We start from the raw sequence: 23505 nt of genomic DNA, 5'->3' as shown, positions 1-23505 counted from the left end.
CTCTATAGCATGTATCTAGTGATTCTAGCTCATGTTTACTTCTTTTGGGTGAGATGTCATCACAACAAGACATTTCTCCCAAAAGAGCTTGAGCGGGAACCCCAAAATGGGCTCCCCTTTCTCCCCACCGCCAGACCACACTCTTTCATATCTCTGACCCGTGGCCTACCTCCCTTGTATTGGCTGGGTACAGGTTGGTGGTGCTTGAGCCTTATGTGCATGCTCCACTTCTGTCTAAGTCCATTGCCTTTCTGGCTCTCACACATTTGCCATTGCCTCCAAATTTGTTTGATTTTGTTGCACGCTCTGGTATTCATTTAACTCTTGCAGCGTGAATGATACATAGGCCTTTGGGCATTCGTTCTCTGCATCTCATCTCTTTTTCGGGCTAGGCATTGCTTGGGTATGGGCTGTCTCCTTTTTACTTGGCCCATGTCCCCTTTTATCTTGCGTCTATGGGCTGGTTGGTGCTCCTGCCATACCATTGCACTGCTCCTGCTATGATATCACTTATCCCTTTGCCTTATTGTTACATCTGGGCTTATGGGCTGAAGCGCTTGCTATGTCAATTTCTTATATTATTCATTCTTTTGGTTTTTACTACCCAGCATTCCTGCTGGGCCAATCTGTTCTGTACCTTGGGCTTCCTCGGCCTATTTCATTATTTAGGCTTCCTCGGCCCATTTCATCCTTCCCTACCTCTTTCACTCTCATGGGTTTTTACTAAATCCTTTGGGCCTCCTCGGCCCAATTACCACATCCTTACCTTTTGGGTTTATTGGCCTTTGAGCCAACCCCATGAATTTACTAATTCCTTTCTTTGGGCTTCCTCGACTCATTTTTTACTTTCTTTCTATCTCTTACAATTCTCATGGGCTTGCTACTTTATTCATTGGGCTTCTCCGACCTATTTGCTTTCCTTCTGGCCATTTATTATTTTGGTGGGCCTGTTGACCATTATTCCTACCATTGGCCAAATGGTCTTTATTTTACTGCTTTCTTTCTTCATTTTTTTTTCTTCATATTATTGGGTTTCTTCTGCCATTGAGCCTTTTTGTCAAAAGTGGGCATCAACACTAATCAAAATTAATTTCAATTAATCACGTGTGATAGGTTTCACCCAAATGAATGCATGTAGATCACTAAAACTTAATCTTGTGTTATCTTTTTATCTAACTGTCTGATTTGGAAACTGAATGTATTGTGATGATCGTTAAAACCTCAAGATCATTCTCAAGATATGTGATGAATGAGTTAATGACCAAAATGCAACCATGATTTTGGGGGTACATAAGATGGTCATTTTGTTATCTTCCAATGTTAAATTATGGGTGTGAAACTGAGTGTCTACACCATTCAATTAGGAAAGTTTTCGTGCTAATATCTTCCTAAGCATGTGCCATAACTTTTTGTCTCATGATGATGCACAAAATCGTTAATGAGTTGATTGTTTGCATGCACATCAAATGAAGTGGAAGTACAAAAAGGATGAAGAACCTACAGAGAGCACCGGTGTGGTGTTGGCCAAAGACCTTCTAAAGGTTAAGTCAGTGATAGAAGAATCTCAAATAACTCAAAATTGTAAGAACTAGGGAATTTCATGTACTTTGGAGAGGAGGAGGCTTGGTGTTTATATAGTAGTGTAGGATTGACCAAGATCCCCTGAACGTAGGATCTTTCCTTGCAGGGAAGATATGGAATTAATACTCTGAGATCTTAGGGCTTTACTTCCCATTCTAGGAAGGTATGAATATGTAGAAGAATCTTTGGACGTTGTGTGCAAGTTCTTTCTATATAAGGATGTATGAGTGGAGAACATGTGAAAAGGGTGTGAACCAAGTATGTGGCCTTACTCGATGAGTACCTCCTTCCTATCGGTATTGGTGTAACTAGACGGGTACTTTTCTTACATGTCAGTGAATATGAGTGGAAAGTCATGGCCGAAGTGTTGTCGTAATCATCCCGAAGGAGACCTAGTTCCAGATGGGTAAGAGGAAATTGAAGGGCAATTCAAACCCAAAGGGCAAAAGGAGTTAGAAAAATTCTCAGCCAAAATATTCTCTATCAACTTATAGTCTGATTAATTAAGACCTCTACATAAGGATTTAAAAGCAGATTTTGAAATATAACCAAGTGGTGACTTCATTCTCCAATCTCCATTCTAACTTTTGATTTAGTTGCATATTCCTGGATGGGTCCAAACCAAGAGTACCAAAGAGAGCCATTAAATGGTGCAAACCTATAGTCATGTTTGGGGTGGTCACACCATTGCCCTTTCTTCCTAGTGAGCACTGACACTACTATTATTGTGTACCATCAAAAGTTATGGCACGTTTGATAGACTGTAATAGGTACTGTAATGTAATAAATATTCCTATGCCATAACTATTTGGTTATTTGATTATATTTTTATTATAATGAATGGTTATTCTTTATGAATAACTATTCTTCAAAATGAGGAATAACTATTTCTTATGAAAAGTATTAAATATCTATTCCTTCACCTTATGCAATAACTTTTTAAAATAATTTCCTAAAAATCCATTAGTTGCCACATCTTCAAAAGGAAAGAAAATAAATTTTCCTTCTTGTTAATTATTAGCTCTATTTTAAACACCCTAAAATAAGTGTATTTTAAGAAATTTGACTTAAAAATGATTTAATTACACATTCTTTTTATATTTTACTAAATTGTGGATGCATATTCAGAATTCTATTCCTAAATGGTCATCAAACTAATAAATAGTAATACTTATTACATTCTAACTTAATGTATTTCTTGTAATACTTATTCCTATTCTCATATAATAATTATTACAATGTACTAAACGTGCCTTTATTGTTGAGATAGTGGAAGTGTTGATACTTAGCAAATAACTAAGGGCCACATATTCGGATATTTCTGGGTTGCTTAAGGCCTATCTAGTCAAAAACATGTTTTCATAATTTTTTTTTTTTTTTAGAAATATAAAAAATTTAAAAACATCTTTGTTATAGTAAAATTTTTTATTTATTTTTTCCTATCTGAAAATATTTTGTTAGAAAAATACAACCAAACAAGAGCTGAAAATTTCTCCTAAGTAATATTGGTTGACTACTGTATACTGTTTATTCTAGTCAGTCCACTGAATGGTCGGTTTTAAATTCCATTCAAAGACGTTAACTGAGAGATTGACTAAAAATGGTTGGTTTTATGTTCTTTACCTCCTCCTTCTTCTTCATTGTTTTTCTTTTGAGAAGCACCTAATTCGATTTATTGTTCGGTGTATTTTAATATATATGTTTATGGTGGTTGCTACAAAATTTATAATCACATACATTATAAATCCATTAAGAAAAATAAGCGTTATAAAATATTTATGCCCCACTATCCAGTTATTTATTCTCCATTATTTTGTAATTAAATTTTCTTATAACTTACAAGTAGTACTTTAGTTTTTTATAAAGGAGCTTTGTTATATATAGAACCGTGATAAAATGCTCTTTTTTATTTATTTTTTTGTTTTTTTTTTTGTTTAATGTTATAATTATCAAAAGTGATATATAATTAACTGTGTGTATTTAATTTTTTTTTTTTTTTAAGAAGGAGGTAAGTTAACATGAAATAATGTTTAAAAATAAAATAGAGAACCACAAGATGTTAAAACCCAATGGGACATTTAAATTTATTGATTGGGATAAGAATTGTGATAAGTAAATAAATTTGAGATTCGAGCAAAAGAAATATGCTAAATGTAAGGACTCAGTTTGGATTAGACCCAGAAAAAGGATGAGTATCTAGCCCAACAAGCCCAAACAATACATTTTTAGAGAGTGAGATGAAGAATTAGGCCTAACAAACAGGCAACTCTAAAAACAGAAATTCCAACTCTTTGGAGGTTGAGGCATCCAGGCAGCTCCTTAAGGTTGCTCCTCGGCACTCATCCGAGGAGCTTCCTTCCTTTCCCCCTTTTCCTTTTTTCCTTCCCCCCCCCCCCCTTTTTCTTTGTTCTGTTGGGTTCTTCTTATATAGCCCCCTTGCACTCATCCGAGGAGCTTCCTTCCTTTCCCCCTTTTCCTTTTTTCCTTCCCCCCCCCCCCCTTTTTCTTTGTTCTGTTGGGTTCTTCTTATATAGCCCCCTCTCCTTTTTCTCTTTCTTCCATCTGTTGATCATCCATGTGCCTTCCTTCTGACCGTCCATCCCATCAGCTGTACTATCAGTACTCAAATGATTTATAGTGACCAAGGTTATCCAGTCCAGGAGTCACATCTCCATTAATGTGGCCAGGGGGTTAGGTGAGCGCATTTATTGTGGAGGTGACAACCTCTCCTAAACTCGTCTCCCCCCCACCACTTGGAGTTAGTCTCGGTCTGCCGAGGACAAGGATATCCTCGGCGGTGGTTCTAAGAGCTTAGACCTTCATACATCGTCTTCGTACAATACTTCTTCCTCGGCATGGGCCCTGGGCCAGATGTGAAGTGGGCCGAGGTTACCAGGCCCACAGGCCCCACACTATACATTAGTGTGGATGGATGGAGATTTGTTATAACGGTATAGAATTTGGATAAAAATTTTTTTGGAATGTTTTAAAGAATTAAAAAAAAATACATAAAAATTTCGGGATAAGAATGAGTAGTTTTTATGTAAGGTAATGAATTTATTTGTTTTTGGATGAAATAATTATATTTTTTTGTATATATAATTGAAGTATTTGAATTCAAATAGATAACAAATACAGATAAGAATCAGATATTTGAATACAAATGGGTGGTGAGAATAACAGTTTTTTTTTTTTCTTTCCTTTTGTATGTGAGATAGTATTACAATTTTAACATTCTCTTTTATAACTTTTTTGTAGGAAAAAAAAATTAAACTAAAGGTATGTTGTTTCATAATTTTCATGAGGATATTTTGATACGCCAAAAATTAAAGACGAAATAGGAAAATCTTCTTATTAATAGAATAGATATATAAAATGAATATCTCTTTAAATAAACACACAAAAAAAAGACCACCACACACCCTTGGTGCGATGGTCACTTCACAAGTAAAATTGCTTGTGGGGTGTGGAGGGCAAAAATCAAGGTTCAAGTCTTTAGGAGAGAGTTTCACATACATATACACTTAAATTATGTTAAAGTAGAATTTCTATCTTGTAGAAAAAAACACACACACACACAAAAATTGAAAATAATAGATGAGAAATAGTGAGATACATATATAAATCTAAGTGGGAATTTTGTAAGAGCACTTGCATTAGTAAGTGCAAAATAGAAAAAGTGTTGAGAGATGCACATTTTGACCAAAAAAAAAAAAAAACTCACATCAATGAGTATAAAATTGTGCATAAATGCATAAGTGCTACAGTAACCGTGTATATAATATTTTAGTATTTTTTTTTGGTAGTATTGGGTATGTGAGAGAGAGGGGTAGTGAGTGGGGAAATAATAAAAAATTGTAAAAGAATGAATATTTTATTGAATAAATGTGTAGAATAGATAAATTAATATGGGTATTTTGTAAAAATTGATGTGTAAAATAAAAAATGTAGGTTTTAAGTGTAAAATAGAAGGAAACTTATACACTTATTGATGTGGTTTCTCTAACTGTCATTCTATGGCTAAGCAAGGACAGGGGCGGTGTTAGGCATGGTTCTGTATGATTGTATGTTGTATTGTAGTAGGCTGTGGTAATGTATTGTATAGTACAAGTACTAGTAGTATAAGTGTCTAAGTGCATACATCAGTATAAGTGCCTAAATGCATATATATATATCAAACTTGTAGGGTATAGTGTTAATTGAGGTATTGCGGTGTCATGGGCTATGCGGGTTAGTTAGTGACAGTACAGGACAGTTAGAGTTAAGAGGATTGTTGGTTATCATTGACAGCTGGTAGATGATGTAGAGATGTATAAGAGAAGAGGCTGTTGTAGGCTGATCAATCAAGCGAGTATAATCTCAGTTCAATTCTACCCCAAAAAAAAAAAAATCTCAGTTCAATTCTTTTTTCCTTTCTCTTTCTCTGTTTTCCCTTTCCTCAATTCCTGGAGTCCCAGCTGACCTCGAATCCAGCTATACACAAGAACCATTGAATTCAACCTTAACAGGCGGAGACAGCCTACTAATTAATTAAAAACGTGATTTGTTAATTAAGCCTGATGAGGACGTGCAACTGAAGAACAGGGGCGGAGACAGCCTACTAATTAATTAAAAACGTGATTTGTTAAGCCTGATGAGAGCGTGTAACTGAAAGAGAATATATACCACAAATCCATTCAAAGTTAAGCACGCTATCACTGGATTCTTTGTACCATGTACGTCAAATAATTTATATATAAATTTTTTTTATTAGTTTATTTTATGCTTAAAAATATTTTTGCATATATTGGCTAAAATCTTGCACACCCTAATATTAGATCAATACAACCTAAAACTAAACAACAATTAGACATTTATTGTATTATTTATGTTAGTACGTGATTGAAGAAAAAAATAGTAAAGTTAGTAATTGTTTAAATATTTGATTTTTTTTTTTAAATATTTGATTGTTTAAGTAGATACTTAGTGTAATATTTATGTATGCATAAATATGAATGTGTGGATTAATAAATAATATAGTTTAAGTGTGTTGCATTTTGTTATTTTAGTTTAAAATATTTTTATAAAAATAATGACAATTGCTTAAAAATAAATAAATATTATTCAAACTTAACAAAATAAAATAGTCACACTTAGCTACATTGACAATATATAAATAATAAAAACTGATAATGAACTATCATATAACAATTTTAAAATATGAAAACTTGTAAAAATTGTAAAATTTCATATATTTGCATTTTTTATGACTTGATATATTCAAGTTTTTTTTTTTTATATTAAATTTTATTTAATTTAAAATTTTCAATAGCCCTTTGAAAAAAATTATTTGAGCTGCCGCGGCAAACAAACCTACAAAAACGAAGGTGAAAACTTCATGGAAATAAAGAGAAGTTGACAACAATCTTGAATTATTGGGTAAATTAAAGAAGGGTCCGGTTAATGTGTTTATTTTTGGAAATATTTTTTCGAGAATTGAAAAAGTATTGATTAACAAAGAGTCCAGTTAGGGGCACACATTAAGCGATCTATTTTTAGAAATATTTTCTTGAGAATTAAAAAAACTATCAATACTTTTTCAATTTTGAAAAAAATATTTTCAAAAATAGATGATTTAATGTGTGCTTTAATAGCACACATTAGCAAAATCATATAGAAAAGTACGGCTAGAGGAAGCAACCTATCAGGGTACGTAGTTTTGCTCGTGATGTAGCTAACACCTTTGGAGTCATACCATGAAAAACATGCGCGAACACGACCAAAAGCATTTGTCATACGAAAGGTTGGTTTTTACACGGTTTGGGCAATGGGGAAAAGTCAAATGTTTGCTTATAAACAATGAAACAATTCATCTTTGACAGAGAAATTATTAGCTCTTTTAAGGCAATTCGTAATAACCAGGAAGAAAAACTGAGATAACGAATAAATTAATCTTTCCTATACATATATGCAAAAATAGCGTTGCTTGGATCACAATTATTACCTTAACAATTTGTGAAAAAAGTTATGTGATTTTAGCATTATTTGGCATGAAATTCATGTTGGTGTATATAACATGATTTTCCTACGTTGCGTGACACTCAATTCTTCAAAATTTGAAAATTATCTTAAAAACAAAATTTTAATAAAACAAAGTGGGAGCTTTCTGACTGAATCTGCCAATATTTACTTGCCAGATCATTATGACAGAGGAAAGAAAGCAAATTAATAGAAATAGGTTGCATGTGGAAAATATGTTATAATCACAAACCAAACATTTTGCTACTTCACTTGTTCATACTCAAGTCCAACCCATTATAAATAGGTGCCTAGCTAGACAGTCTTCAATTAAAAAGAGAAGCAACTGAAACCTCCCATAATCCAACAAAAGAAAGAAAAAAGAAAACACATTCACACTGTTCTTTCTCTCATTTCAAAGTAAAATATCAGCAAATAGCAATTTTTCCGTCCCTGAAGAGACCATGTACTCTGAGCTAAAAGCCAGTGAATCATCTATACTCATAAGTCATGACCAAGAATGGGTCATACAGATAAGTCGAGCCCTAGAGGAAGGCCTTCAAGACAATGATGAAGGTGTTCCTGTTAGCATCTTTAGCGTACCCAAAACCCTACTCTCTTTCAAACCAGAAGCATACATTCCACAACTTGTAGCCCTTGGCCCATACCATCACCACCGGCTTGAACTCCTAGAGATGGAACGCTACAAGCTCACTTCAGCTATGAGATTGCAAAAGAAACTCAAAGAGATCAAATTCCGCGACTTGGTTAACCAAATCGCGGAAAGTGATAGCTGCATCCGTGCTTGTTATCATAGGTTCTTGGAATTCGACCAAGAAACACTCTCTTGGATGTTGTCCATTGATGCTTCCTTCTTGTTGGAGTACCTCCAAACCTACTCCACAAAAATGGAAGACTCGCTTATGCGAATAACTTCTAAGATGGCGCATTTGATTGACCACACGCATAGGAAAACGGCACACCATGCAGTCCTTAGGGATATTATCATGCTAGAAAATCAAATCCCTTTATTTTTGCTCAGAGAAGTCCACAGCTTTTATCCCTGTGAAGATCATGACGAAGTATTAGCAACAATGCTAATTGGTTTTTGCAAACATCTGTCGCCCATAGAGTGCATCAATGAGCAACATTTCAAAGAAGTATGTTTCACCAAATCCCATTTGCTAGAGCTTCTCTACTACATGGTTGCACCGAAATTGCAACTTGTAGCTGATAATTCTGAGCAGGAAAAGCCAAAAGAAGACAGAGACACTGGCCACTTCCAATCCATCTTGAAAGCACTATGTTATATTAACTTGGCTCCGCTCCGCCTTCTCATTAAGATTTTCAATTCAAAGGCAGTGAAGCTTTTAGTTACACTGCCATTTATAATCATCTCCTATCTGTTGAAGCTGAAGAACAAGAGTGATATAACCAATCTCATCTCGTCAGCTGAGGCTGTGGCCGAAGATGCGCAAAGCGCATCTAATGAGATGAAAGATGAAAGCCCTTTAGTAGAAGAGATTGCAATTCCTAGCGTGACACAGCTTCATAAAAATGGTGTTAAATTTCGTCCATCAAAGGGTGGCTTGGGGACTATAAATTTTGACAAATGTTCAGGTACATTTTACCTTCCAGTTATTCATTTGGATGGCAACTCTGAGGTTGTTTTAAGGAACCTCGTCGCCTATGAGGCATGTATTGCACCGGACGTGATGGTTTTTACACGCTACACGGAATTGATGAATGGAATTATTGATACTGAGGAGGATGTGAAGATTCTTCGAGAGGCCGGGATCATCTTGAACCGGCTCAAAAGCGATGAAGAAGTAGCCATGCTTTGGAATGGAATGACCAAGTCTGTGAGGGTAACAAAAGTTCCAATTCTAGACAGGGCCATTGAAGCTGCAAATTCTTGTTATTCGGGGTGTTGGAGGAACAAGATGACTGGTTTCATGAAGAAGTATATCTTTGGTTCATGGCCTTGTCTTACATTTTTAGCAGCTAACATTCTAATATTGCTGTCTACTCTGCAGGCTGCTTGTTCTATGTACAATTGTTCCAAATTGTTGGCCACCCTATGAATTTTTGCACTCTCTGTTGTTGCCTAGTGTATTTGACAGGCTGCATGTGAGCAACATGTGTAACCAATTCTTATTGTATTCACTAAAAATTAAATATATAAAAAAAAAAAAATCATTCCTTTTGAAAATAAGACCTCTAGTATATATACCATATGAGAATTTTCATTTAGTTATTGTCGCCAAAATGTTCACGGGCAAGGCCAGGGTGCGAGATGCCCTTCATTGACTTCTCTTAAAAGACTTTATAGTTTCTAATATTCAGGAACTTTCATAAATGTTTTTGGTAAAAAACCAAAAACCCTTCCCATATTTGTATATATAAACTTCCTTGACACCGAAAAATATGGAAAAAAGATTTCCTAACTCATGCCATTTTTTTTAGTGAAATCATGTCATTAGGGTTATCAACATATTGTAATTATATTTCAAAAAAATGTCACCCATTTAGAAAAGAGAAAAAATTCACAACACTTTTAGTGTTTATCATTTTTTAAATTTTCACACCATTTTTTTAAAAAAAATTTATAGTCACTGCTTTTCAACTAATGTGGCTTATATTTTACACAAAATTATTATTATTATTAAAAAACCTTCCCAATGTTCCTCTATGGTACTAAAACCCTAAAGCCTCCAACGTCTTTTTTTTTTCTTCTCCATATCTTGACATTTCAGTTTCAAACTCTAAATTTTTGTTATAAATCCAAATTTTAAATCAATCACATTCATTAGCACATCAATTTATAAGCTTTATATAGCAAAATTTGTAGTATTTTTAGCTATTTTCAATTTTAATTACTTTGAAGCCAAAATTTTAAAAACAATCAATGTGGTGCATTGTGTATACAACTTTGCATGTATGTTGTTATATATACTCTTAAAACCTTTAAATGAATTTATTTTCTCAATTTATTTAAGGAATTAAATTAGATGTCTAAACTTAATATATTTAAATCAATCTTTTACTTCAATTGTTAAAAACTATGAATTAATTTTTTTTTTGTTTTTATTTTATTTTAATGATATGCAATATATACACTTGTAGTTAAGTGTAATAATGAGTCTAGATCAAAATCTATTTGAAACTATGTAGATTTTGTATTAAAATTACACATTTTTTTATAATTGTTTATTTATTTTGTTTTTAGTATCGATTAGTATATTTTAGGTTTATTTTATTTTATTTATATATATTGCCTTTTAATTTGCCCCTTAAAGTGAAATCCTGATTCCACCACTGACTTTAAGTTAAACTTTATTTTTTGTTTTAAAGAAAGTAAAATAAAATACTACTCCCATTAAATCCTAATTATTAAAAGAAATTATAAGAATAATTCATTAATTATTTTATGATATATTATAATCCTTATAAAAAAAAAAAAGGTTTTACACGATGTGTATTAATGATGTAATTTAGAGTATTTTTTATTTATAAGATTTATTTTATTATTAAATGTTAATTATATTATGAAAATACTTTCTTTAAAATTATATATTACTCTTAATCGTCAAGTCATGCATTGCATGGAAATAGTTTTATATAAAAAAAAAAAAAATCCAATCGAAGAAAAATCAAATATAAAATACCCCACCTACCCTTCCAAAATAAATAAATAACAAGGCTTCATGCATCACTTTCTTTCTCCCGANAATTTTAAATCAATCACATTCATTAGCACATCAATTTATAAGCTTTATATAGCAAAATTTGTAGTATTTTTAGCTATTTTCAATTTTAATTACTTTGAAGCCAAAATTTTAAAAACAATCAATGTGGTGCATTGTGTATACAACTTTGCATGTATGTTGTTATATATACTCTTAAAACCTTTAAATGAATTTATTTTCTCAATTTATTTAAGGAATTAAATTAGATGTCTAAACTTAATATATTTAAATCAATCTTTTACTTCAATTGTTAAAAACTATGAATTAATTTTTTTTTTGTTTTTATTTTATTTTAATGATATGCAATATATACACTTGTAGTTAAGTGTAATAATGAGTCTAGATCAAAATCTATTTGAAACTATGTAGATTTTGTATTAAAATTACACATTTTTTTATAATTGTTTATTTATTTTGTTTTTAGTATCGATTAGTATATTTTAGGTTTATTTTATTTTATTTATATATATTGCCTTTTAATTTGCCCCTTAAAGTGAAATCCTGATTCCACCACTGACTTTAAGTTAAACTTTATTTTTTGTTTTAAAGAAAGTAAAATAAAATACTACTCCCATTAAATCCTAATTATTAAAAGAAATTATAAGAATAATTCATTAATTATTTTATGATATATTATAATCCTTATAAAAAAAAAAAAGGTTTTACACGATGTGTATTAATGATGTAATTTAGAGTATTTTTTATTTATAAGATTTATTTTATTATTAAATGTTAATTATATTATTAAAATACTTTCTTTAAAATTATATATTACTCTTAATCGTCAAGTCATGCATTGCATGGAAATAGTTTTATATAAAAAAAAAAAAATCCAATCGAAGAAAAATCAAATATAAAATACCCCACCTACCCTTCCAAAATAAATAAATAACAAGGCTTCATGCATCACTTTCTTTCTCCCGAGTCTCGAGCATTTTTTCTTCTTTGCAAGCAAACATTAATTGGGTGCTTATTTATACCAGACAAATGTGCATAGGTATATGTAATTAATTCCATTCGATCACTTTTTCAAAGTTTTTATCATTTCTACTAGCTAGGTCATCGTTTTGAATTCTTTTGAATGCAAACAAAACTGCTTGAGCACGTAGTTTCTTGTCGGATTCTTAGAGTAGAAGCAAAGAAGAAAAAACTCGTTTTTTTCCTGGGTTTTATTTTCCTTATATTATATATAGTAAATATATCTCCTATGTCGTTCTCATTATATATATATACACACTCTATGTCACAGGTCCTAAGTCCTAATCCATTATAATGGGTGCCTAAATTAAACCAATGTTCAGAAATCAGAATCATATCAACTCCGTCCAAGTCCAGCAAAACCAACAATTTGTATTTTTGATGTCTAATAACTAAGAACAAATAAAATATAATTCTTGAAGTAATTGGCTGGAGCTTTTCATATGAAAGAAAAGCTAAAATACGAATTTGAAGCTGGCTTCCTTATTTATTTTGTAGTAAAAAAAAAAAAAAAATCCAAACTGTGGGTTATTTTTTTTCAATCTTCTTTCCAGTAAAAGGAGGATGCCATTCAAGAATAGCTGAGTAGGTGACTATCAGGCGGTGGATTTGAGGTACGTACGTACTTATCCTCAGCTTTTAAGTCCAAAATGGGTCCCTATAACCTAACTCTCTCTGTTTGAAGTCATGTCATGTGGTCTACAATGTCAACTGTCAAGTACTCTACGTAACATTGTTAGCATCATGATTAGTGAGAAAATCTAAGACCCAATTTTGTGCTACAATTGGATTTGTCATAATTTTAACGTGGTTGAGTGTGAGTGTTAAAAAGAAAATGTAGAGTTTATGTGAAATTATAGACAACCGTAAATTAACAAGGTAAAACATTGAGATCAGTATTGCACAGTGTAATTTGCTCACAGATTTTTTTACTTTTTTTTTTTTTACTCTTTTCAAATTTTTTTATTCAAGAATTTAGATTGAAAGTTATTTTTATAACTTTCAATCTAGACCCTTCAATAATATAACACTGTGCAATACCCATGTCCATATAAAATGGAATAACATAATTAGAGAGATGTGTGCTGGACACTTTTTAGCTCTTATGCTTGTATTTGGTTTGTGTTTTGTTTCTTTAATTTCCTTCGATGAAATCATTTACTCAAAAAAAGATCAACAGAAAGAGCGGAAATGAATTGCAAATCAGATTCTGATTTTGTTATGGATAACAAATCTTCCTAAGTTAGTACACTCAGCACTAATTAAATACCAAGAATCCGATTTTGTCCTTTTTTTTTTTTTTTTTGCTGAATAAGATAAATTTATTTATACATCAGCTATTGTTATTTAAAAGAACAAAATGAGTGACATTTTTTTTAGGACAAAGTTTAGCTACAAAATTGGTTGTAGCCTTAGGCTACAAACTCACTTAATAAAATAAATATTATTGCATATTTTGAAAATCTAACAATTGAATTACATGTTCTTTATGCTCTTCATACACATGTCAATTTTTGTGTCAATCAGATATTATTTACTATATAATCTATAATCTTATATTTTATGCATAATTTTAAATTACAAAAACTTGTAATTTAAAAATTTATTGATGACATAGCTATTGATTTTTAATTTTCTTGAAATTTTGCAAACATGGAGGATATAAGAAGAAGATGTAATCCAATGGTGGATTTGTCAAAATTCACATCCAATGAAAAGTTATTGAGTGAGTTTGTAGTTTAAGGCTATAATCGATTTTGTAGCTAAACTTTGTCCTTTTTTTATTTTTATTTTTATGAGAAATACTTAACTTTATTAATTATTGGAAAAACAAAGCATCCTAAAATACAAGAGAGTCAACAAAAGAGGGTGTTTCTTCTATCCATGATACAAAGTTGTTAATTCCTTTGGTGTGTTGAGCCATAATATGAGCTGGTTTGTTGTCTTGTCTTTGTACATGCACTACTTGGTATTGTCTGAAGCAATGGCGGCTCCAGGATTATTTTCTAGGGGGTTCAATAAGAAATATAAATTATACAAAATTTAAAGAAAAGATAAATTAAATATATTGACATCACCAAAAAAAAAAATCTTTAATATATAAACTCATAAAGTTTTACAATTGTCTTCTACGATTTTTCGTATTTTGAAATTATTGCATGATATCTTCATTATTAATTCTACTAGCTACATATATTTTAATGTACATAGTCAAGCAATCATTCATCCACTAATTTCTTATTTGATTAAATTATTTAAAATTTCTTAAGATTTACATGAGCTTTTTTTAAGGTTTAAGATTAGCAAATTCTACTTTTGTTGTTGGGCTAATTAAAATTTTTCCCAAATTTTAGATCAAATTGATTTGTTATTGAGATTTTTCTTTGTGTTTAAAAAGGTCAAGATATTGTTAAGATGTTTATATTTAAGTTTATTTCAGTTGGGTTTAAGGTTAGGATGTTCAAATTTTTATTTTAAGTTTCAAAATAGGAAAAATAAAATAAAAAATATTATAATCATTTATTTTTTTGGTTCAATTCAGGGGGTTCATTTGAACCCCTGGGCTCCAAGTGGAGCCGCCCTTGGTCTGAAGGTCTACAGCTTAAGATGGATGCCTGCTATGATATTCTCAAAGGTGATAGGCGCCTATGTCGTGTCTAAGAGGGCCCTGCAAGTACTGCGCAGTCGATTTCAAATATAGCTTCTTGTAAGCCGATGTCCGTAGCAAATGAGGCAGCTTCGTCCATCGGTTTGGCTTCTGCTTCAAGCGGCCCCAGTGGCAATGGTAAGCGTTTGCTTAAGGCAACAAGCACGATACCCTCATGGTCACGTACAATGATACCTTGTAGATACCATTGTAGACACCGCATTTTGTACCTCTTACAACTTGAGCCCCCGTTCCCCAATGATGCTCGAACTCTAAGGCCTAAGACTAGTTTAAAGCCTAATCAGATATTAAATTGACTTGAGGAGTGCTAAAATGAAAAATATAACCTTTTAAATTAGCAAAAATCTATTTTTGGAAAATTAAATAACTAAAGTGGCCCTCAGCCTACATACGTGTGTCGCGACCTACATACGCAAGCTAAAACATGCGTACGTAGGCACATTCTTGCTTATGTAGCTAGGGTTTGAGAAGCATAAGAAATGCAAGTTTTCTACAATGATAGCTAAGGTTTGAAATGAATCCCACATCATTTGGGAGCCATTCCAAATCTCTTTTTTTCAACTATAAAAAGCCTTACATGGTACATTTTCAAAACACATAAAAATCCCATGGGAAAAACCTAAGATTCACTAGAAAATAGTGAATCAAAAGGGAGTTTTTCACAAAACACCCTTAAGTCTTTTTTATTTGATTGGAACTTTTTCGGGTCCCAATCCTTTAAGTTTAAGATTACTAATCATTATTTTATTAAATTGTAATAGATTTGACTGGGGGGAACGGTAACATTTTTTTGCAGGCTGTATAATATAAAAAATTAAAAATTTGAAAAAAAAATGTTATGTTACTTAAGCTAATATGTTAGATTAATGTGCCTAAGCTAATATTTAGGCTCATAAAATATTTGGATTGTAAAGTTTATGTTGATAAATGAAAGTTCAAATAGCGTTGAAAAACTAAGAACTTTAGACCCCCAAATACAAAATACCAATTCAAGCTTATTATCAAAAATTAATTGCGGAACATAACATAAGCTAAAACAGAATTGATAAACAATCTAAGCCAAATATAAACACATCACAACAGGAAATATAAGGCAAAGATAAAGGGAAGAGAGATGCAAACAAAGGACAACAGCGATGTGTTATCGAAGAGAAACCGAACTTCGGCGTAAAACTCTCCGCCGCCCTCCAAGCGGTCAATAATTCACTAAAAAATGTAGTTGGATAATAACAGCAATAGACCCTCCAAGCCTAATTACCCAGGTACCTAAGCCCTCCAAGCTTCTTGTCCAACGAGGTTGCGCCGAACTTTTTCTTTTCTAACTTACCGATTCCGCTACCAACCATAAATCAACCAATAATCATTGGTCCTTCCAAACTCTTCCCTTACACCAAATGAACCTTCTCACGAATGTGGGTATGGTGAGAAAAGGATTTGGTCAAGAACCTTTCAAAGATGTATTAATGGAGAGGAAGAGAGTAGAGGAATTTAAAGAGTTTTTAGGTGAAGATTGTGGATAGGCAATCTTTTTTTCTCTAGGGTTTCTCTTTCAAAATTCTCTCTGAAGCTCTCACATTTGTGGGAATGAGGGTATTTATATATAGGTAGAATGAATGTGAAACGTCAGTTTTCCCAAACAAGGTGTTCTGGCGACTTGACCTCGCGATGGTTGAGTCGGAGTTCAAGCCGCAAGCTAACGGCCTGGCCAGCTGGGACTTTTGTCCTGTAGTGCAACAGTAGCGCGACTCTTCAGCTTCTGCATGCTTGGCATAGTGCAACTTCTGGCGACTTGCACAATCTTGAGCATTTCTCACACTCTCTTACTCACTACCTTACAAGATTCCCACTAAATACAGGGTTATAAATGCTAAAATACAAAAAATTTGGACGGAATAAACACAAGATGGTTGATTAAATTCAACCTTACAATCTCCCCCTTTGGTTATTCCATGACAAAATCCTAAAACAAACTCTAGACTTAACGCATGAGTTGGGAACAATTGAAAAACTCACTCACACGTAATTCTAGAATCTGTGAAGCTCTTGAACCATAAAACCAAAACATCTCCTGAAACACAATAACATAATAAAATCATTGTATGTAGAAAACTTGTAATGCATATGGAACAAGGACAATGCAATGAAACAAAATGGAATAAAATAATAAACCATGGCTTGACCAGACAAGCAATCACTGTAAGATAGTGACCACAATGTTCATTCTTACTTGGAATGAATATCAAGACATTCAAGTTGATAAGCACAAAGCAAATCACTTGAATGACCAACACTCAACCCATGCATAATACATGAAGTATATGCATCTAGGAATAAAATCCTACAAGGATACAAGAGTGAGAGTACTTAAGGAAAATGCATAACATTTAGCTTGAAGTACAAAGCAACATAGCATAAAGACTGCATAAGCATGGTACAAACCATAAAAGCCTACACATATGCATAGAAACAAACCCTAAAAGTTTACAAAAGCAATATGAGTACAAATTTAAACTAAGAACCTTAAAAACCTACAAAGGTAACAGGTACAAACACAGAAAAAATAAAGTACTGAATAATATAACATGGATACAGAAATATGCTAAAGATAGATAAAAGCGATAAACAGAGGCCTGTTTGCTGAAATCTCCCCATTTCGTTGAACTCCCCTGCCAACATCATCCCCCTTTTTGTCATGGAATAGCTAGTCCTCATCGTCTTCTAGCTTTCTTTGAATTTGATCCAATTGAGCTTGGATAGAGGTGAACTTCATATCCCATCGAATGTTGAGATGGTGCAAGATGGATGTAAGTCCGGACATCTTTGTACTTAGCTCATGGATAGATGCTATAAGAGAGTCTAGCTTCTCGTCGACGGGAATGAGCTAGAGCGCGAACCACTGTGGGACGCTGAAGATTCTGTCTTGATTCCCTTCTTACTATGACCAATGCTAGCGTTGAATGTGTGCGTGTTGATTGACCTGGTTTTGTGCTGGGAAATTCATTTTCTGAAGGATGGAGCCCTTTAAGCTTCAAAATCCTTGAAATGAGATAGCAAAAAGGAATGTATATCCTTGACTTAGTTTTAGACAGTTTTGCGAAGGGATGTTGAAGATCTATTTACAACAGTCACATAGATTTCAGGATTTCTTCCACAATGATATGAGTGCATAAGAGACAAGCTAAGCTCAGTAGATGCACAAAGTCATTAGTACAAATGTACAAGGCAATACATACTTTAAGACAAAACTCAACAAAGCCGATCAAACTTTTTAGGATTTTCTACTTTTTGTGTTTTTGGATTTTTGACACAAAAGTAGTAAAAGATTGATCAAAAATAGAACAACAGTGAAAAACTAACATAAAAACAAGGATGACAAAAGTAAGAAACACAATGCAAACAAGAACACAATGAGATGTCATGGAAGATAGAGTTCAAGGAATGATACTAACACCAATTGTCTTACGCAAGGATTCAAACCTCGGGCCATCAAGAGGTTTGGTGAATATGTTTGCCTTTTGATTGTCAATATTGATGAACTCTAGACATACTATCTTATCCTCTACCAAGTCCCGAATGAAGTGATAACGGATCTCAATATACTTTGATTTGGAGTGCTGAACTGGATTCTTTGACAAGTTTATGGCACTAGTGTTATCACAGAACACACACATAAAGTCTTGAGAAATTCCATAGTCATGCAGTAGCTTTCTCATCCATAACAACTGTGCACAACAACTTCTTACTGTAATGTATTCAGCTTCAGCTGTTGAAAGAGATACTGAATTTTGCTTTTTGCTCTTCCATGAAACCAAGTTATTTCCAAGATAGAAGTATCCACTAGAAGTGCTTTTCCTATCATCAATGCACCCTGCCCAGTCAACATTTGAATATCTCGCTAAACACTCATTCAAATCTTTTGTATACCAAATCCCATAGTCAGATGTGCCATTAACATAGCGAATGATTCACTTTACTGCTGTTAAGTGGGATTCTTTAAGAGCAGCTTGGAACCATGCACATACCCCGACACTGAATGCAATATCTGGCCTACTTACTGTGAGATAGAGAAGACTGCCAATTATACTTCGATAAAGTGTTGGATCGACGTCAACACCGGTTGCATCTATGCTTACTTTTACAAGGGAACTCATGGGAGTAGAAGTGTGTTTCTTAGAATCCAAGCCAAATCTTTTGACATGATTTTTGGCATATTTCTCTTAAGAAATGAATATTCCATCTTTCTGTTGTTTCACTTGAAGCCCTAGAAAGTAGTTCAACTCTCCTACCATGCTCATTTCAAATTCCCTTTTCATTTCTTCCGAAAACTCATGAGCTAGTTGATCAATTGTGGATCCAAAAATAATATCATCAACGTACACTTGAGCGACAATTAGGGATTTCTCATCCCCTTTAACAAATAATGTCCGATCTGCTTGACCTCTTTTCAACCCACGATCTAATAGGTAAGTGATGAGACGATCATAGCATGCTCTTGGTGCTTGCTTTAACCTATACAAAGCTTTCTTCAATCTTAGCACATGACCCGAAAAGTGAGGATCTTCAAATCCCTTTGGTTGCTCAACAAAGACTTCTTCATTTAGAAAACCATTCAAGAAGGCACTCTTCACATCCATTTGGTACAACTTGAAATCCATGACGCATGCTATGGACAAGAGAATTCGAATGGACTCTAGTCTTGCTACCCGAGCAAACGATTCATCAAAATCTATGCCTTCCACTTGAGTATACCCCTAAGCCACCAATCTAGACTTATTTCGGACAACTTCACCATCTTCATCTGTTTTGTTCTTAAAAATTCACTTGGTGTCGATCACATGTGTAGCTCCTGGTGCATAGACTCTACCCAATTCTCATCTTTCAGAGTTTCTTCTACCTTTTTGGGTTCAAATTGAGCAAGATAACAATTGTATGTCACATGGTTAGCACTATACCTTGGTCCTTTTCTCAAACGAAGTCCCTCGTTTACATCACCAATAATATTACTCGATGGGTGATTGAGAGTCACTCTTGATGAAGGTTTCTTGGAAGTTGAGAGTTTCTCATCACAAGAAATTGGGGGTTGAACTTCTGGAGGTGTGAGTGGACTTAAGACTTCTTGTGTTGATCTAGTATTTCTGCTTGATATAGGGGGTGTAGACTCCTTTCCGGGTGTTCCTTTCTCAGCATCATCACTTAGGGACATATCATCATCATCCTTATTCTTCTTGAGTTTGAGCCCCTTTCCATCATCCTCAATTTCGTTTTTTGATATGGTGTTGTCTATGACCATATTGATTGACTCCATCACCGTCTTAGTTCGCTTGTTGTACACTCTATAAGTTCGGCTCTTTGTGGAGTAACCTAAGAATATTCCTTCATCACTCTTAGCATCAAATTTTTCCGGATTTTCCCTGTCATTTAGAATGTAACACGTACTCCCAAATATTTTGAAATACTTCACCTTGGGTTTCTTTTCTCTCCATATTTCATATGACGTCTTCTTTGTCCCTGCTCGAAAATAGATTCTATTACAAATGTGACATGATGTGTTCACAGCTTCAGCCCAGAATCTTTGTGGGATGTTTTTGTTGAGTAGCATAACTCTTGCCATCTCTTGGATCACCCAGTTCTTTCTTTCAACCACCCATTTTATTGTGGAGTCTTTGGAGCTGAAAATTCCTTCTTGATACCATGCTTTTCACAAAAAGCTTCAAATTTAGCATTCTCAAATTTCTTCCCATGATCACTTCTAATTTTGACTATGGGAACTCTTTTTTCATTCTACAGTCTCTTGCATAACATTTGCATTTTATCACATGCTTCGGACTTCTTTCTAAGGAATTCCACCCAAGAGTACCTTGAGATATCATCAACTACTACCATAATGTATCTCTTTCCTCCTAGACTTTCAGTTCTTGTAGGCCCCATTAGATCAACGTGAAGAAGCTCTAAACACCGTGAGATAGCAATCACATTCACCTTGTGATGATTTGCCTTTGTTTGTTTTCCCATTTGGCATGCTCCACATATAGTCTTCTCCACCTTTCCAAACTTTGGAAGTCCCTTAACTACCTCAAGTTTAGAGACTTAAGATACTTGTTTGAAATTTGTATGCCCAAATTTGTGATGCCAAAGTTTCAGCATATCAACACGAGCACTTCTACACGAAATAGGTGTCGTAAGAACTACTCCATAGCAATTATCAGTAGTCCTATTTCCCTCCAAGACTTGAATCCCTTTTTCATCAATGATTATGCATCCTTTCTTTGAGAATTGGACAAGAAAATTCTCATCACTTATTTGAGTGATGCTTAAGAGATTCGCCTTCAATCCTTTGACGTATAGCACATCTTTCAGTAGAGGTAATCCCGGTATTTCAACCGTCCCTTTGCCGAGAACTTGAGCATGGCTTCCATTACCAAAAGTCACATAATCACAGGCTTTCTCTTTAAGAGTCTTAAACAGTGATTTATCTCCTATCATATGATGAGAACATCCACTGTCAAGATACCATAAGCATGAGTTAAAATCTTCAATGAGGTGTGCACAAATAGACAAGCATGAGACAAGCATTCTTGACCATCAAATAGAAATTCATCTTTCTTTTTCATGCTTCTGCCAGATTGAATTTTCTTTCTCAGATTATCAACTTTTTCATACAATGTTCTATTTCTTCTTTTATACTTCTCAATCAAAGAGTTAGACTCACATAAACTATTGTGTAAGATGTGGTTCTTATTTTCAAAGTATTTCAACATGTGAACAAACATCTTAGCATATTTCCTGGATTTTATTAACTCTAAGAGTTCCTTTTTAGAACATCCTTCAAACATACTCATAAAGTAATTATCACAAACATCTAAACCACAATTCAGCATGACCTTTTTCACAGCTGCATCCATATCCAAGGGGTCTAGGATCGCACTCAGGTAATCAAACCACAAAGAGTGCACTCGCTCTGATACCAATTGAAAGTTCAAATAGCGTTGAAAATACTATGAACTTTTAGACCCCCAAATACAAAATACCAATTCAAGCTTATTATCAAACAATTAATATGCGAAACATGAACATAAGCTAAAGACAGAATTGATAAACAATCTAAGCCAAATATAAACACATTCACAACAGGAAATATAAGGCAAAGATAAAGGGAAGAGAGATGCAAACACAAGGACAACATGCGATGTGTTATCAAAGAGGAAACCGAAACTGTCGGCGTAAAACCTCTCCGCCGCCCTCCAAGCAGTCAATAATTCACTAGAAAATGTAATTGGGATACATGAACAGCAATAGACTCTCTAAGCCTAATATACCTAGGTACCTAAGCCCTCCAAGCTTCTTGTTCCAACGAGATTGCGCCGAACCTTTTTCTTTTCTAGCTCACCGGATTCCGCTACAAACCATAACATCAACCAATAATCATTGGTCCCTTCCAAACTACTTCCTTTAACATCAAATGAACCTTCTCACGATAGTGGGTATGGTGAGAAAAGGATTTGATCAAGAACCTTTCAAGGATGTATCAATGGAGAGGAAGAGAGTAGAGGAATTTAAAGAGTTTTTTAGGTGAAGATTGTGGATAAGGCAATCTTATTTTCTCTAGGATTTCTCTCTCAAAATTCTCTCTAGAAGCTCTCGACATTTTGTGGGAATGAAGGGTATTTATACTATGGTGAGAATGGAATGTGAAACGTCAGTTTTCCCAAACAGGGTGTTCTGTCGACTTGACCTCGCGATTGGGTTGAGTCGTGAGTTCAAGCTGCACGCTAACGGCGTGGCCAGTCTGGAACTTTTGTCCTGTAGTGCAACAGTTGACGCGACTCTTCAGCTTCTAGCATGCTTGACACATGTGCAACTTCTGGCGACTTGCACAATCTTGAGCATTTCTTCACACTCTCTCACTCACTACCCTTACAAGATTCCCACCTAAATACAGGGTTACTAAATGCTAAAATACAAACAAATTTGATACGGAATAAAACCAACAAGATGGTTGATTAAATTCAACCTTACAATAAACATAAACATATAAATTGATAAATTCATGCTTGCATAAATAAATATAAACACATGTAAATATATAGAAACATATAAATAGCGATAATCTCAAAACGGTATACTGGTATAACCAATATCAAAATATTTTGTTCATCTTACCAAACTGAAACGGCTTTCAGTGCAAAATTGATTTATTTAGTTAAAATTCATACATGGCATGAATACACTCACTATTACCCAGGGCAAAGCTCAATCCTATGACAAATTTAAGCATTAAGATTATAAATGTTTTTCTCCCAATGAATCATGCAAAATTTTCATACCTAATGGTTTGAAAACTTTCTTTATGAGACGCGTATAGTAGATGGTTCTTAGCTATAATAACCAATGAACAATAAGGTCCTAGTCCAAACAACTAGTTAATGAGTAATAAGCAATGAGAAATGAGAAATTTGTAATAAGCAACTAGTCAATGAGCAATGAGAAATTTGTTTCAATAAGCAACAAAATCAATGTGCAATAACCAACTAG

The 23505-nt window shown here is 33.6% G+C and overlaps 1 protein-coding gene across 1 annotated transcript; it reads left to right on the top strand.

Annotated features, from left to right (window-relative positions):
- The first annotated feature begins 8025 nt into the window (after positions 1 to 8025).
- On the top strand, positions 8026 to 9691 carry LOC112035095 (putative UPF0481 protein At3g02645). Its single transcript, XM_024067936.2, has one exon. It carries the CDS (start codon positions 8043 to 8045, stop codon positions 9660 to 9662), a length of 1620 nt encoding a protein of 539 aa, XP_023923704.1. The 5' UTR covers positions 8026 to 8042; the 3' UTR covers positions 9663 to 9691.
- Positions 9692 to 23505: the final 13814 nt, after the last annotated feature.

The sequence above is a fragment of the Quercus suber genome, unplaced genomic scaffold (assembly GCF_002906115.3).
Source record: "Quercus suber isolate HL8 unplaced genomic scaffold, Cork oak 2.0 scaffold_736, whole genome shotgun sequence".
Classification (NCBI taxonomy): domain Eukaryota; kingdom Viridiplantae; phylum Streptophyta; class Magnoliopsida; order Fagales; family Fagaceae; genus Quercus; species Quercus suber.
Note: the sequence above shows the minus strand (reverse complement) of the source record. Positions and strands in the feature narration are given on the sequence as shown.